The 19,196-nt window shown below is 48.3% G+C and overlaps 1 protein-coding gene across 1 annotated transcript in view; it reads right to left on the reverse strand.

The window, feature by feature from the left end:
* The window catches only part of LOC135553265 (nectin-1-like), a 197,640-nt gene that overhangs the window by 79,377 nt on the left and 99,067 nt on the right, over positions 1-19,196 (reverse strand). The window contains 2 exon segments of the mRNA XM_064985439.1: positions 13,239-13,538; positions 17,283-17,654. Coding sequence (XP_064841511.1) covers positions 13,239-13,538; positions 17,283-17,654 — 672 coding nt within the window.

A 19,196-nucleotide genomic window follows, 5' to 3' on the forward strand; every position in this document is an offset into this window, starting at 1 on the left:
CACCACACCACCCCTAGAGATTACCACACTACCCCCTATAGATTACCACACTACCCCCTAGAGATCACCACACCACCCTATAGAGATCACCACACCACCCTCTAGATATCACCCCACCAACCTCTAGAGATCTCTACACTACCCTCTAGAGATCACCACACCCTAGAGATCACCACACTACCCTCTAGAGATCACCACACCACCCTCTAGATATCACCCCACCAACCTCTAGAGATCTCTACACTACCCTCTAGAGATCACCACACCCTAGAGATCACCACACTACCCTCTAGAGATCACCACACCACCCTCTAGAGATCACCACACCACCCTCGAGAGATCACCACACCCTAGAGATCACCACACTCCCCTGTAGAGATCACCACACTACCCTCTAGAGATCACCACACCACACCACCCTCTAGAGATCACCACACTACCCTCTAGAGATCACCACACCACCCTAGAGATCACCACACCACACCGCCCTCTATAGATCACCACACCACACCACCCTCTAGAGATCACCACACTACCCTCTAGAGATCACCACACCACCCTATAGAGATCACCACACCACACCGCCCTCTAGAGATCACCACACCACCCTCTAGAGATCACCACACCACCCTCTAGAGATCACCACACTACCCCCTAGATATCACCACACCACACTGCCCTCTAGAGATCACCACACCACCCTCTAGAGATCACCACACTTCGCCCTAGAGATCACCACACTACCCCCTAGAGATCACCACAACACCCTCTAGAGATCACCACACCATACCACCCTCTAGAGATCACCACACCACCCTCTAGAGATCACCACACCACCCTCTAGAGATCACCACACCACCCTCTAGAGATCACCACCCCCTAGAGATTACCACACTACCCCCTAGAGATCACCACAACACCCTCTAGAGATCACCACACCATACCACCCTCTAGAGATCACCACACCACCCTCTAGAGATCACCACAACACCCTCTAGAGATCACCACACCATACCACCCTCTAGAGATCACCACACCACCCTCTAGAGATCTCTACACTACCCCCTAGAGATCACCACACCCTAGAGATCACCACACCACCATCTAGAGATCAACACACTACACTGCCCTCTAGAGATCACCACATCACACTACCCCCTAGAGATCAACACACTACCCGCTAGAGATCACCACAACACCCTCTAGAGATCACCACACCACCCTCTAGAGATCACCACACCACCCTTGAGAGATCACCACACCACCCTCTAGAGATCACCACACCACCCCCTAGAGATTACCACACTACCCCCTATAGATTACCACACTACCCCCTAGAGATCACCACACCACCCTATAGAGATCACCACACCACCCTCTAGATATCACCCCACCAACCTCTAGAGATCTCTACACTACCCTCTAGAGATCACCACACCCTAGAGATCACCACACTACCCTCTAGAGATCACCACACTACCCTCTAGAGATCACCACACCACACCACCCTCTAGAGATCACCACACTACCCTCTAGAGATCACCACACCACCCTATAGAGATCACCACACCACACCGCCCTCTATAGATCACCACACCACACCACCCTCTAGAGATCACCACACTACCCTCTAGAGATCACCACACCACCCTATAGAGATCACCACACCACACCGCCCTCTAGAGATCACCACACCACCCTCTAGAGATCACCACACCACCCTCTAGAGATCACCACACTACCCCCTAGATATCACCACACCACACTGCCCTCTAGAGATCACCACACCACCCTCTAGAGATCACCACACCACCCTCTAGAGATCACCACACCACCCTATAGAGATCACCACACCACCCTATAGAGATCACCAAACCACCCTCTAGATATCACCACACCAACCTCTAGAGATCTCTACACTACCCCCTAGAGATCACCACACCCTAGAGATCACCACACCACCATCTAGAGATCAACACACTACACTGCCCTCTAGAGATCACCACATCACACTACCCCTAGAGATCAACACACTACCCGCTAGAGATCACCACAACACCCTCTAGAGATCACCACACCACCCTCTAGAGATCACCACACCACCCTTGAGAGATCACCACACCACCCTCTAGAGATCACCACACCACCCCTAGAGATTACCACACTACCCCTATAGATTACCACACTACCCCCTAGAGATCACCACACCACCCTATAGAGATCACCACACCACCCTCTAGATATCACCCCACCAACCTCTAGAGATCTCTACACTACCCTCTAGAGATCACCACACCCTAGAGATCACCACACTACCCTCTAGAGATCACCACACCACCCTCTAGATATCACCCCACCAACCTCTAGAGATCTCTACACTACCCTCTAGAGATCACCACACCCTAGAGATCACCACACTACCCTCTAGAGATCACCACACCACCCTCTAGAGATCACCACACCACCCTCGAGAGATCACCACACCCTAGAGATCACCACACTCCCCTGTAGAGATCACCACACTACCCTCTAGAGATCACCACACCACACCACCCTCTAGAGATCACCACACCACCCTCTAGAGATCACCACACCACCCCCTAGAGATTACCACACTACCCCCTATAGATTACCACACTACCCCCTAGAGATCACCACACCACCCTATAGAGATCACCACACCACCCTCTAGATATCACCCCACCAACCTCTAGAGATCTCTACACTACCCTCTAGAGATCACCACACCCTAGAGATCACCACACTACCCTCTAGAGATCACCACACCACCCTCTAGATATCACCCCACCAACCTCTAGAGATCTCTACACTACCCTCTAGAGATCACCACACCCTAGAGATCACCACACTACCCTCTAGAGATCACCACACCACCCTCTAGAGATCACCACACCACCCTCGAGAGATCACCACACCCTAGAGATCACCACACTCCCCTGTAGAGATCACCACACTACCCTCTAGAGATCACCACACCACACCACCCTCTAGAGATCACCACACTACCCTCTAGAGATCACCACACCACCCTATAGAGATCACCACACCACACCGCCCTCTATAGATCACCACACACACCACCCTCTAGAGATCACCACACTACCCTCTAGAGATCACCACACCACCCTATAGAGATCACCACACCACACCGCCCTCTAGAGATCACCACACCACCCTCTAGAGATCACCACACTACCCCCTAGATATCACCACACCACACTGCCCTCTAGAGATCACCACACCACCCTCTAGAGATCACCACACTTCGCCCTAGAGATCACCACACTACCCCCTAGAGATCACCACAACACCCTCTAGAGATCACCACACCATACCACCCTCTAGAGATCACCACACCACCCTCTAGAGATCACCACACCACCCTCTAGAGATCACCACACCACCCCCTAGAGATTACCACACTACCCCCTATAGATTACCACACTACCCCCTAGAGATCACCACACCACCCTATAGAGATCACCACACCACCCTCTAGATATCACCCCACCAACCTCTAGAGATCTCTACACTACCCTCTAGAGATCACCACACCCTAGAGATCACCACACTACCCTCTAGAGATCACCACACCACCCTCTAGAGATCACCACACCACCCTCGAGAGATCACCACACCCTAGAGATCACCACACTCCCCTGTAGAGATCACCACACTACCCTCTAGAGATCACCACACCACACCACCCTCTAGAGATCACCACACTACCCTCTAGAGATCACCACACCACCCTAGAGATCACCACACCACACCGCCCTCTATAGATCACCACACCACACCACCCTCTAGAGATCACCACACTACCCTCTAGAGATCACCACACCACCCTATAGAGATCACCACACCACACCGCCCTCTAGAGATCACCACACCACCCTCTAGAGATCACCACACCACCCTCTAGAGATCACCACACTACCCCCTAGATATCACCACACCACACTGCCCTCTAGAGATCACCACACCACCCTCTAGAGATCACCACACTTCGCCCTAGAGATCACCACACTACCCCCTAGAGATCACCACAACACCCTCTAGAGATCACCACACCACCCTCTAGAGATCACCACACCACCCTCTAGAGATCACCACCCCCTAGAGATTACCACACTACCCCCTAGAGATCACCACAACACCCTCTAGAGATCACCACACCATACCACCCTCTAGAGATCACCACACCACCCTCTAGAGATCACCACAACACCCTCTAGAGATCACCACACCATACCACCCTCTAGAGATCACCACACCACCCTCTAGAGATCACCACACCACCCTATAGAGATCACCACACCACCCTATAGAGATCACCAAACCACCCTCTAGATATCACCACACCAACCTCTAGAGATCTCTACACTACCCCCTAGAGATCACCACACCCTAGAGATCACCACACCACCATCTAGAGATCAACACACTACACTGCCCTCTAGAGATCACCACATCACACTACCCCCTAGAGATCAACACACTACCCGCTAGAGATCACCACAACACCCTCTAGAGATCACCACACCACCCTCTAGAGATCACCACACCACCCTTGAGAGATCACCACACCACCCTCTAGAGATCACCACACCACCCCCTAGAGATAACCACACTACCCCTATAGATTACCACACTACCCCCTAGAGATCACCACACCACCCTATAGAGATCACCACACCACCCTCTAGATATCACCCCACCAACCTCTAGAGATCTCTACACTACCCTCTAGAGATCACCACACCCTAGAGATCACCACACTACCCTCTAGAGATCACCACACCACCCTCTAGAGATCACCACACCACCCTCGAGAGATCACCACACCCTAGAGATCACCACACTCCCCTGTAGAGATCACCACACTACCCTCTAGAGATCACCACACCACACCACCCTCTAGAGATCACCACACTACCCTCTAGAGATCACCACACCACCCTATAGAGATCACCACACCACACCGCCCTCTATAGATCACCACACCACACCACCCTCTAGAGATCACCACACTACCCTCTAGAGATCACCACACCACCCTATAGAGATCACCACACCACACCGCCCTCTAGAGATCACCACACCACCCTCTAGAGATCACCACACCACCCTCTAGAGATCACCACACTACCCCCTAGATATCACCACACCACACTGCCCTCTAGAGATCACCACACCACCCTCTAGAGATCACCACACCACCCTCTAGAGATCACCACACCACCCTATAGAGATCACCACACCACCCTATAGAGATCACCACACCACCCTATAGAGATCACCAAACCACCCTCTAGATATCACCACACCAACCTCTAGAGATCTCTACACTACCCCCTAGAGATCACCACACCCTAGAGATCACCACACCACCATCTAGAGATCAACACACTACACTGCCCTCTAGAGATCACCACATCACACTACCCCCTAGAGATCAACACACTACCCGCTAGAGATCACCACAACACCCTCTAGAGATCACCACACCACCCTCTAGAGATCACCACACCACCCTTGAGAGATCACCACACCACCCTCTAGAGATCACCACACCACCCCCTAGAGATTACCACACTACCCCCTATAGATTACCACACTACCCCCTAGAGATCACCACACCACCCTATAGAGATCACCACACCACCCACTAGATATCACCCCACCAACCTCTAGAGATCTCTACACTACCCTCTAGAGATCACCACACCCTAGAGATCACCACACTACCCTCTAGAGATCACCACACCACCCTCTAGATATCACCCCACCAACCTCTAGAGATCTCTACACTACCCTCTAGAGATCACCACACCCTAGAGATCACCACACTACCCTCTAGAGATCACCACACCACCCTCTAGAGATCACCACACCACCCTCGAGAGATCACCACACCCTAGAGATCACCACACTCCCCTGTAGAGATCACCACACTACCCTCTAGAGATCACCACACCACACCACCCTCTAGAGATCACCACACTACCCTCTAGAGATCACCACACCACCCTATAGAGATCACCACACCACACCGCCCTCTATAGATCACCACACCACACCACCCTCTAGAGATCACCACACTACCCTCTAGAGATCACCACACCACCCTATAGAGATCACCACACCACACCGCCCTCTAGAGATCACCACACCACCCTCTAGAGATCACCACACCACCCTCTAGAGATCACCACACTACCCCCTAGATATCACCACACCACACTGCCCTCTAGAGATCACCACACCACCCTCTAGAGATCACCACACCACCCTCTAGAGATCACCACACCACACCCTAGAGATCACCATACTACCCTCTAGAGATCACCACACTACCCTCTAGAGATCACCACACTACCCCCTAGATATCACCACACCACACTGCCCTCTAGAGATCACCACACTACCCTCTAGAGATCACCACACCACACCCTAGAGATCACCATACTACCCTCTAGAGATCACCACACTGCCCTCTAGAGATCACCACACTGCCCTCTAGAGATCACCAACCACCCTCTAGAGATCACCACACCACCCTCTAGAGATCACCACACTACCCTCTAGAATCACCACACTGCCCTCTAGAGATCAACACACTGCCCTCTAGAGATCACCACACCGCCCTCAAGAGATCACCACACCACCCTCTAGAGATCACCACACCGCCCTCTAGAGATCAACACACTGCCCTCTAGAGATCAACACACTGCCCTCTAGAGATCACCACACCGCCCTCAAGAGATCACCACACCACCCTCTAGAGATCACCACACCACCCTCTAGAGATCACCACACCACACCCTAGAGATCACCATACTACCCTCTAGATCACCATACTACCCTCTAGAGATCACCACACTACCCTCTAGAGATCACCACACTGCCCTCTAGAGATCACCACACTGCCCTCTAGAGATCAACACACTGCCCTCTAGAGATCACCACACCGCCCTCAAGAGATCACCACACCACCCTCTAGAGATCACCACACCACCCTCTAGAGATCACCACACTACCCCCTAGATATCACCACACCACCCTCTAGAGATCACCACACTACCCTCTAGAGATCACCACACTGCCCTCTAGAGATCACCACACTGCCCTCTAGAGATCACCACACTGCCCTCTAGAGATCACCGCACTGCCCTCTAGAGATCACCACACCACCCTCTAGAGATCACCACACCACCCTCTAGAGATCACCACACTACCCTCTAGAGATTACCACACTCCCCTGTAGTGATCACCACACTACCCTCTAGAGATCACCACACTACCCTCTAGAGATCACCACACCCTAGAGATCACCATACTACCCTCTAGAGAACACCACACTGCCCTCTAGAGATCACCACACTGCCCTCTAGAGATCAACACACTGCCCTCTAGAGATCACCACACCGCCCTCTAGAGATCACCACACCACCCTCTAGAGATCACCACACCCTAGAGATCACCACACTACCCTCTAGAGATCACCACACCACACCACCCCCTAGAGATCACCACACTACCCCCTAGAGATCACCACACTACCCCCTAGAGATCACCACACTACCCTCTAGAGATCACCACACCATACCACCCTCTAGAGATCACCACACCACACTACCCTCTAGAGATCACAGAACATAGCAGAACAGAACATAGCAGAACATAGCAGAGCATAGCAGAACATAGCAGAACAGAGCAGAAGATAGCAGAACAGAGCAGAATAGAACAGAACAGAGCAGAATGGAGCAGAAAAGAACAGAATGGAGCGGAACAGAGCAGAACAGAGCAGAATAGAACAGAAAATAGCAGAACAGAGTAGGAGAAATCAGAACAGAACAGAGAAGAACAGAACAGAGCAGAATAGAACAGAAGAGAGCAGAGCAGAACAGAGCAGAATAGAGCAGAACAGAATAGAGCAGAACAGAACAGAGCAGAATATAACAGAACAGAACATACCAGAACAGAACACAGCAGAACAGAGCAGAACATAGCAGAATAGAACAGAGCAAAATAGAGCAGAACAGAGCAGAATAGAGAAGAACAGAATAGAGCAGAACAGAGCAGAGCAGAACATAGCAGAACAGAACATAGCAGAACAGAGCAGAAAAGAACAGAATGGAGCGGAACAGAGCAGAACATAGCAGAACAAAACAGAGCAGAACATACCAGAACAGAACATAGCAGAACAGAGCAGAACATAGCAGAACAGAACATAGCAGGAAAGAGCAGAAAAAATCAGAACAGATCATAGCAGAACAGAGCAGAACATAGCAGAACAGAACATAGCATAACAGAGCAGAAAAGAACAGAATGGAGCGGAACATAGCAGAACAGAACTGAGCAGAAGAGAAAATAGCAGAATAGAACAGAATAAAGCAGAACAGAGGAGCACAAAAAAATACAGAAGAGCAGAATAGAACAGAATAGAGCAGAAGAGAGCAGAACAAAAAAAAATAACAGAAGAGCAGAATAGAACAGAATAGAGCAGAACAGAACAGAATAGAGCAGAACAGAACAGAGCAGAATAGAACAGAATAGAGCAGAACAGAATAGAACAGAGCAGAATAGAACAGAATAGAGCAGAACAGAATAGAACAGAGCAGAACAGAGCAGAATATAGCAGAACAGAACAGAGTAGAACATAGCAGAAAACAACAGAACAGAACAGAGCAGAACATAGCAGAACAGAGCAGAATAGAACATAGCAGAACAGAACATAGCAGAACAGAGCAGAATAGAACAGAACCGAAAAGAACGTAGCAGAATATAACATAGCAGAACATAACAGAATGGAGCAGAACAGGAAATAACAGAACAGAGGAGAAAATAGCAGAACAGAGCAGAATAGAACAGAACAGAGCAGAATAGAACAGAACAGAGCAGAACAGAGCAGAACAAAAAAATAACAGAAGAGCAGAATAAAACAGAAGAGCAGAACAAAAAAATAACAGAAGAGCAGAATAGAACAGAATAGAGCAGAACAGAACAGAGCAGAACAGAATAGAGCAGATCAGAAAAGAGCAGAACAGAATAGAGCAGAACAGAACAGAGCAGAATAGAACAGAATAGAACAGAACAGAGCAGAATATAACAGAATAGAGCAGAACAGAATAGAACAGAGCAGAATAGAACAGAACAGAGCAGAATAGAACATGGCAGAACAGAGCAGAATGGAGCAGAACAGAGCAGAGCAGAATAGAACAGAACAGAAAGGAGCAGAACAGAGCAGAACATAAAAGAACAGAGCAGAATAGGACAGAGCAGAACAGAAGAGCAGAATAGAACAGAATAGAGCAAAACAGAACAGAATAAAACAGAGCAGAACAGTGCAGAATAGAACAGAGCAGAACAGAACAGAGCAGAACAGAATAGAACAGAGCAGAATAGAACAGAGCAGAATAGAACAGAGCAGAACAGAAGAGCATAATAGAAAAGAGCAGAATAGAGCAGAATAAAACAGTACAGAGCAGAACAGAGCAGAACAGAAGAGCAGAATAGAACAGAATAGAGCAGAACAGAATGGAGCAGAACAGAGCAGAAGAGAACATAACATAACAGAGCAGAACAGAAGAACAGAACAGCGCAGAACAGAAGAGCAGAATAGAACAGAACAGAAGTAGCGAACAGAATAGAACAGAATAGAACAGAATAGAAGAATAGAACAGAATAGAATAATAGAACAGAATAGAGCAGAAGAGAACAGAAGAGAACAGAATAGAGGAGAACAGAATAGAGCAGAACAGAATAGAACAGAAGAGAACAGAATAGAGGAGAACAGAATAGAGCAGAACAGAACAGAATAGAACAGAAGAGAACATAATAGAGGAGAATAGAATAGAGCAGAACAGAATAGAGCAGAACAGAGCAGAATAGAACAGAACAGAAGAATAGAACAGAATAGAACAAAACAGAACGATGAACAGTTAAAACCAGTGGGTGGCCTTCCTATTGCCTCTGACCTGAATTCCCTGACCAGAATATCTTTATTTTCTGTCCTGATGTTTCTACATGTTGAGACACCACAGCTATCATCTGCTTTCAGCCCTACTGCTATATTTCCTCTATAAGGCGATATGAATCATGTACTTCCACTCACAGATGATATGAATCATGTACTTCCACTCACAGACGATATGAATCATGTACTTCCACTCACAGACGATATGAATCATGTACCTCCACTCACAGACTATATGAATCATGTACTTCCACTCACAGACGATATGAATCATGTAGACTAGCTTTTCCTGCTGTTTATTGATGCAGATAGACCTTGGCTGACCTAGGAAATTACACACTATTCCCTACATAGTGCCCTACATAGAACCTCCCTATAATTTAACTAAAATTATTTTGACAACAAAGCCATAGGCTCTGACATAGTGCATTGATCAAAAGTAGTGCAATACAATAGGGAATAGGGTACCTTTGCAGATGCCCCAGTAAGAGACTCTTCACACTGAGGTTTAGGGTTCTATTACAGATGCCCCAGTAAGAGACTCGTGAGCCATCGTGCCATCGTGCCATCGTGCATACATTTATTTTGTACCCCCACACCAAACGCGATCACGACACACAGGTTAAAATATCAAAACAAACTCTGAACCAATTACATTAATTTGGGGACAGGTCGAAAAGCATTAAACATGTATGGCAATTTAGCTAGTTGGTTTGCACTTGCTAGCTAATTTGTCCTTTTTAGTTAGCTGCTGTTGCTAGATAATTTGTCCTGGGATATAAACCTTGAGTTGTTATTTTACCTGAAATGCACAAGGACCTCTACCCTGCCAATTAATCCACACATAAAACTGTCAACCGAATCGTTTCTAGTCATCTCTCTTCCTTCCAGGCCTTTTCTTTTCTGGACTTTATATTGCGGTTGGCAATTTTCATAAATTAGGTGCATTACCGCCACTGACCTCGTTCTTCTTTCAGTCACCCACGTGGGTATAAACCAATGAGGAGATGGCACCTGGGCACCTGCTTCTATAAACCAATGAGGAGATGGCACCTGGGCACCTGCTTCTATAAACCAATGAGGAGATGGCACCTGGGTACCTGCTTCTATAAACCAATGAGGAGATGGCACCTGGGCACCTGCTTCTATAAACCAATGAGGAGATGGCACCTGGGTACCTGCTTCTATAAACCAATAAGGAGATGCCACGTGGGTACCTGCTTCTATAAACCAATGAGGAGATGGCACCTGGGTACCTGCTTCTATAAACCAATGAGGAGATGGCACCTGGGTACCTGCTTCTATAAACCAATGAGGAGATGGCACCTGGGTACCTGCTTCTATAAACCAATGAGGAGATGGCACCTGGGTACCTGCTTCTATAAACCAATGAGGAGATGGTACCTGCTTCTATAAACAAATGAGGAGATGGCACCTGGGTACCTGCTTCTATAAACCAATGAGGAGATGGCACCTGGGTGCCTGCTTCTATAAACCAATGAGGAGATGGCACCTGGGTACCTGCTTCTATAAACCAATGAGGAGATGCCACGTGGGTACCTGCTTCTATAAACCAATGAGGAGATGGCACCTGGGTACCTGCTTCTATAAACCAATGAGGAGATGGCACCTGGGTACCTGCTTCTATAAACCAATGAGGAGATGGCACCTGGGTACCTGCTTCTATAAACCAATGAGGAGATGCCACGTGGGTACCTGCTTCTATAAACCAATGAGGAGATGGCACCTGGGTACCTGCTTCTATAAACCAATGAGGAGATGCCACGTGGGTACCTGCTTCTATAAACCAATGAGGAGATGCCAGGTGGGTACCTGCTTCTATAAACCAATGAGGAGATGGCACCTGGGTACCTGCTTCTATAAACCAATGAAGAGATGGCACCTGGGTACCTGCTTCTATAAACCAATGAGGAGATGGCACCTGGGTACCTGCTTCTATAAACCAATGAGGAGATGGCACCTGGGTACCTGCTTCTATAAACCAATGAGGAGATGGCACCTGGGTACCTGCTTCTATAAACCAATGAGGAGATGGCACCTGGGTACCTGCTTCTATAAACCAATGAGGAGATGCCACGTGGGTACCTGATCTCTATAAACCAATGAGGAGATGGCACCTGGGTACCTGCTTCTATAAACCAATGAGGAGATGTCAGGGGGGTACCTGCTTCTATTAACCAATGAGGAGATGTCAGGGGGGTACCTGCTTCTATTAACCAATGAGATGTCACCTGGGTACCTGCTTCTATAAACCAATGAGGAGATGGCACCTGGGTACCTGCTTCTATAAACCAATGAGGAGATGGCAGGGGGGTACTTGCTTCTATAAACCAATGAGGAGATGGCACCTGGGTACCTGCTTCTATAAACCAATGAGGAGATGGCACCTGGGTACCTGCTTCTATAAACCAATGAGGAGATGGCACCTGGGTACCTGCTTCTATAAACAAATGAGGAGATGGCACCTGGGTACCTGCTTCTATAAACCAATGAGGAGATGGCACCTGGGTACCTGCTTCTATAAACCAATGAGGAGATGGCACCTGGGTACCTGCTTCTATAAACCAATGAGGAGATGGCACCTGGGTACCTGCTTCTATAAACCAATGAGGAGATGCCACGTGGGTACCTGATCTCTATAAACCAATGAGGAGATGGCACCTGGGTACATGCTTCTATAAACCAATGAGGAGATGGCACCTGGGTACATGCTTCTATAAACCAATGAGGAGATGTCAGGGGGGTACCTGCTTCTATTAACCAATGAGGAGATGTCAGGGGGGTACCTGCTTCTATTAACCAATGAGGAGATGTCACCTGGGTACCTGCTTCTATAAACCAATGAGGAGATGGCACCTGGGTACCTGCTTCTATAAACCAATGAGGAGATGGCAGGGGGGTACTTGCTTCTATAAACCAATGAGGAGATGGCACCTGGGTACCTGCTTCTATAAACCAATGAGGAGATGTGAGAGGCAGGACTTGCAGCGTGATCTACGTCACAAATAGAACTGACACGACGCGAGCGGTTTAGTCAGCCTGTTAGGTTAAATACATGTTTAAATAAAGGTTATGTGCTTTGTTTTGTGACTAGTGTGTTTTGTATGATATAGTGTATTTATTATGTAAATCCTGCCCAGAAACCACATTTCCCTTTGGGGAAATTTGATTGATTGGTTGATTGATTGACATGAAAATAACTGCGATAACTCACATTGCACGTTGAGCACGACACTGTCTGTAATCCTCTCGTTGTTGTAGGTTACGATGCAGGTGAGTTTCTGTTTGTGTGTCTCTCTGCTCGGCACGACCACATAGTTGCTCCTAACGGTCACCGTGCCGTTGGCATTCTGCGTCTCTTGGAACGTGGCTTCTCCCTTCAGCCTCGTGTCCCACTTGATCACACTCTGAGGCTTTCCATTAGCCGAGAGGCAGGTCGCCACGGTCATCTTCCGCTTCTGGGGGCGGGCCACGATGGTGGGCGTGGTCAAGGTCATTCGAGTCTGAGGTCGAGCTGGAAGGAAAGAGCGATAATAAACGTGAACAAAACAAACAAAGTGATTAACGCTCATGCAACTAACTTGGATTACCAATGGGGGTCATTTTAACACCAAGAAGAAACTATTGAAAAGCAATAATCATAGCAAAAAACAAATATATTTCCTATCAAAACATCATAAAGGGACTAGTCTTAAAACAAGGCTGGAAACAAGGCTCTTTCTTGATTTCAATCAAATAAACAAAGTGATTAGAGGGTGGCAAGGGTTTTTATTTAAAGTGAAGGAAAAATTAAATGAAAAAGTTCTACTGGTCTAATTAGTTTGTTTTGAATGCACCACGTCTCAATGCCGATGCCCTTCATTTAAATATATAGCTTTCTGTGAAGTAAATTACTTTTTGGATTTTTCTTTCAATATAATTCCCATCTAGGTTTATAATTATTTCAACTACACTTCAACGTTAAGCCTCAGATTAACTGATAACTATTTGAAATGTATGAATCTCGGGTGGGAGAAAGATGAAAACAGGTTTTGTGATGATTTAAATCAACGAAGGAACGTCCCTCACTGATGCGCTTAAAGCCAAACCCAGTTGTCAGAAAGCCTCAACAGATGTAGAAGCTTTCCAAATGAACAACATCTTCCAAATGAAATCCTTTGAGGGCTGGCAATTAGCAATTTACTACAGTGACGTCAAAAGGCTCAGGTAAGCACGAGAGAACGCTCACATGGGAAACTGTAGCTGTGGAGCAGATAAAGAGCAGCAGATAGCTATGATATGAAGAGCTGCAGATAGCTATGATATGAAGAGCTGCAGATAGCTAAGATATGAAGAGCTGCAGATAGCTAGGATATGAATAGCTGCAGATAGCTATGATATGAAGAGCTGCAGATAGCTATGATATGAAGAGCAGCAGATAGCTATGATATGAAGAGCTGCAGATAGCTATGATATGAAGAGCTGCAGATAGCTATGATATGAAGAGCAGCAGATAGCTATGATATAAAGAGCAGCAGATAGCTATGATATGAAGAGCTGCAGATAGCTATGATATAAAGAGCAGCAGATAGACATGATATGAAGAGCTGCAGATAGCTATTATATGAAGAGCTGCAGATAGCTAGGATATGAAGAACCACAGATAGCTATGATATGAAGAGCTGCAGATAGACATGATATGAAGAGCTGCAGATAGCTAGGATATGAAGAGCTGTAGATAGGTATGATATGAAGAGCTGCAGATAGACATGATATGAAGAGCTGCAGATAGCTAGGATATGAAGAGCTGCATATAGCTAGGATATGAAGAGCAGCAGATAGACATGATATGAAGAGCTGCAGATAGCTATGATATGAAGAGCTGCAGATAGATTTGACATGAAGGGTAAGTCAATGCCAGGTCTAGGGCAGGTTTAGGGCAGGTGTAGGGTAGGTCAATGGCAGGTCAATGGCAGGTGTAGGGCAAGTCAATACCAGGTCTAGGGCAGGTTTAGGGCAGGTGTAGGTAAAGTCAAGGGAGAGTCAAGGGCGGGTCAAGTGCAGGTCAAGGGCAGGTCAAAGGCAGGTGTAGGGCAGGCCAAGTGCAGGTGTAGGGCAGGTCAAAGGTGGGTGTAGGGCAGGTCAAGGGCAGGTCAAAGGCAGGTGTAGGGCAGGTCAAAGGCAGGTGTAGGGCAGATCAAGGGCAGCTGTAGGGCAGGTCAAATGTGGGTGTAGGGTAGGTCAAGGGCAGGTCAAGTGAAAGTGTAGGGCAGGTCAAAGGCAGGTCAAAGGCAGGTGCAGGGCAGGTCAAGTGCAGGTGTAGGGCAGGTCAAGGGCAGGTCAAAGGTAGGTGTAGGGCAGGTCAAAGGCAGGTGTAGGGCAGGTCAAGGGCAGGTCAAGTGCAGGTCAAGGGCAGGTCAAGTGCAGGTGTAGGGCAGGTCAAGTGAAGTTCAAGGGCATATAAAGAGTATGTTCATCTTCTCACACAGCTGTAACATTATATTTTATTTCATCAGGTCATTCTAATTGAGAGGGCTGACTAGAATGTCTTGGTTATCAGGTCATTCTAATTGAGGGGGGCTGACTAGAATGTCTTGGTTATCAGGTCATTCTATTTGAGGGGGGCTGACTAGAATGACTTGGTTATCAGGTCATTCTATTTGAGGGGGGGTGACTAGAATGTCTTGGTTATGAGGTCATTCTAATTGAGGGGGTGACTAGAATGTCTTGGTTATGAGGTCATTCAAATTGAGGTGAGGTGACTAGAATGTCTTTGTTATCAGGACATTCTAATTGAGGGGGGTGACTAGAATGTCTTGGTTATGAGGTCATTCTAATCGAGGGGGGCTGACTAGAATGTCTTGGTTATCAGGTCATTCTAATTGAGGGGGGTGACCAGAATGACTTGGTTATCAGGTCATTCTATTTGAGGGGGGCTGACTAGAATGTCTTGGTTATCAGGTCATTCTATTTGAGGGGGTGACTAGAATGTCTTGGTTATCAGGTCATTCTAATTGAGGGGAATGCTGATCTCTTGGTTATCAGGTCATTCTAATTGAGAATGGGGGTCACTAGAATGTCTTGGTTATCAGGTCATTCTAATTGAGAGGGGTGACTAGAATGTCTTGGTTATCAGGTCATTCTATTTGAGGGGGGCTGACTAGAATGTCTTGGTTATCAGGTCATTCTAATTGAGGGGGGGGTGACTAGAATGTCTTGGTTATGAGGTCATTCTAATCGAGGGGGGCTGACTAGAAAGTCTTGGTTATCAGGTCATTCTAATTGAGGGGGGTGACTAGAATGTCTTGGTTATCAGGTCATTCTAATTGAGAGGGGTGACTAGAATGTCTTGGTTATCAGGTCATTTTAATTGAGGGGAGGTGACTAGAATGTCTTTGTTATCAGGTCATTCTAATCGAGGGGGGGCTGACTAGAATGTCTTGGTTATCAGGTCATTCTAATTGAGGGGGGTGACTAGAATGACTTGGTTATCAGGTCATTCTATTTGAGGGGGGTGACTAGAATGTCTTGGTTATCAGGTCATTCTATTTGAGGGGGGGTGACTAAAATGTCTTGGTTATGAGGTCATTCTAATTGAGGGGGGTGACTAGAATGTCTTGGTTATGAGGTCATTCTCATTGAGGGGGTGATTAGAATGTCTTGGTTATGAGGTCATTCTAATTGAGGGGGGCTGACTAGAATGACTTGGTTATCAGGACATTCTAATTGAGGGGGGGTGACTAGAATGTATTGGTTATGAGGTCATTCTAATTGAGGGGGGGCTGACTAGAATGTCTTGGTTATGAGGTCATTCTAATTGAGGGGGGCTGACTAGAATGTATTGGTTATGAGGTCATTCTAATTGAGGGGGGCTGACGAGAATGTCTTGGTTATCAGGTCATTCTAATTGAGGGGGCTGAATGTCTTGAGAATGTCTTGGTTATCAGGTCATTCTAATTGAGGGGGTGACTAGAATGTCTTGGTTATCAGGTCATTCTAATTCTTGATCAGGGGAGGGGTGACTAGAATGTCTTGGTTATCAGGTCATTCTAATTGAGGGGGTGACTAGAATGTCTTGGTTATCAGGTCATTCTAATTGAGGGGGGCTGACTAGAATGTCTTGGTTATCAGGTCATTCTAATTGAGGGGGGCTGACTAGAATGTCTTGGTTATCAGGTCATTCTAATTGAGGGGGGTGACTAGAATGTCTTGGTTATCAGGTCATTCTAATTGAGGGGGGCTGACTAGAATGTCTTGCAGTGTCATGTTGGGTTGTTACCAAACACGGTGAGGTTGACCATGTTCTCTCGGTTCCCAGCAGGGAAGGTGGTGTACTCGCAGATGTATGCTGCCTCATCAGACAGCCTCAGGTTGGAGAACATGATGGTGGTATCCTCCAAAGATGGGGTGCGGTGGCGGACCGCAGCCTGCTTGAAGGTCACCCTCTCCTTGAAGGGCGGGAGCACGGACACCCCCAGCGACGGGTTGGCGATGGCCACGTTCTGTTTGGTGCCGTTCAGGAACTTCTGCCACGTCACCTGAGAGATCTTGACTGGAGGGTTGGAATTAACGAAGATACAACGCAGCTCCATCTGGGAGCCCACGAAGCCTGACTTAATGGAGTCCATCTGGACACTCTGTCCATCTCCAGCTGAGAGGAGGACAGAGGGGAGGGGAGGAGAGGAGAGGGGAGGAGGATGGGAGGAGAGGAGAGGAGAGGGGAGGAGGATGGGAGGAGAGGAGAGGAGGAGGGGAGGGGGAGGGGAGGAGAGGGGAGGATGGGAGGAGAGGAGGAGAGGGGGGATGGGAGGAGAGGGGAGGAGAGGAGGAGGGGAGGGGGAGGAGAGGAGGAGGGGAGGGGGAGAAGAGGAGGGGGCGGGGAGGGGAGGGAGAGGAGGAGGGGAGGAGAGGAGGAGGAGGAGAGGGGGGAGGAGGGGAGGATGGGAGGAGAGGAGGAGGGGAGGTGGAGGGGAGGAGAGGAGGAGAGGGGGAGGGGAGGAGAGGGGAGGGGAGGAGGAGGGGGGAGGGGGAGGGGAGAGGAGAGGAGGGGGAGGAGAGGAGGGGGCAGGGAGGGAGAGGAGGAGGGGAGGGGGAGGAGAGGGGAGGATGGGAGGAGAGGAGAGGAGGAGAGGGGGAGGGGAGGAGAGGAGGAGGGGAGGGGAGGGGGAGGAGAGGAGGGGGAGGAGAGGAGGAGGAGAGAGGGGGAGGGAGGGGAAAGGGGAGACAGAGAGAGAGGGAAGGAGAGGGAAAGAGAACAAAACAACATTTCATTATGATCTGCAGGCCCACAAGTCCATTCCAGCCTGCTTGGCAGAGTGTAGACGCACCATCCATCCACACACACTGCAAGCTCCACATATTTAATCCCAGGGAAACACCCACCACACACCCCGAGTTCCACAAAAACGACCCGATCCCTAAACCTCGACACTTAGACGTCCTCCAGTGCTTGTTGAATGGTTCCTGTTGAAAAGCGATAGCTCCGTATAAATACAGTAAAGAACACTAAAAGGTCAGAAATATGTTTTGAGCAAAAGAGTGTATTTAAGACAACTGTGAACTTCAAGTTTACAGTTGATCAGATGGGAATCTGTGATGTCATCGATCTCCCCTCTTGCTTGAGGAACAATCGAGGAGACAAAGTACAGGTTTTCACGGGTCTACCTGACTGAGTCTGAAGTTCTGTACTAGACCCTCAGTTCAGGATGGTTTACAGAGACAAGCTGGCACAGCAGTTCTAACCTGGCAGGATGGTTTACTGAGATGAGCTGGCACCACAGTTCTAACCTGGCAGGATGGTTTACTGAGATGAGCTGGCACCACAGTTCTAACCTGGCAGGATGGTTTACAGAGACAAGCTGGCACAGCAGTTCTAACCTGGCAGGATGGTTTACTGAGATGAGCTGGCACCACAGTTCTAACCTGGCAGGATGGTTTACAGAGACAAGCTGGCACAGCAGTTCTAACCTGGCAGGATGGTTTACTGAGATGAGCTGGCACCACAGTTCTAACCTGGCAGGATGGTTTACTGAGACAAGCTGGCACAGCAGTTCTAACCTGGCAGGATGGTTTACTGAGATGAGCTGGCACCACAGTTCTAACCTGGCAGGATGGTTTACTGAGATGAGCTGGCACCACAGTTCTAACCTGGCAGGATGGTTTACTGAGATGAGCTGGCACCACAGTTCTAACC

This window comes from Oncorhynchus masou, chromosome 13 (genome assembly GCF_036934945.1).
Source record: "Oncorhynchus masou masou isolate Uvic2021 chromosome 13, UVic_Omas_1.1, whole genome shotgun sequence".
NCBI lineage: Eukaryota > Metazoa > Chordata > Actinopteri > Salmoniformes > Salmonidae > Oncorhynchus > Oncorhynchus masou.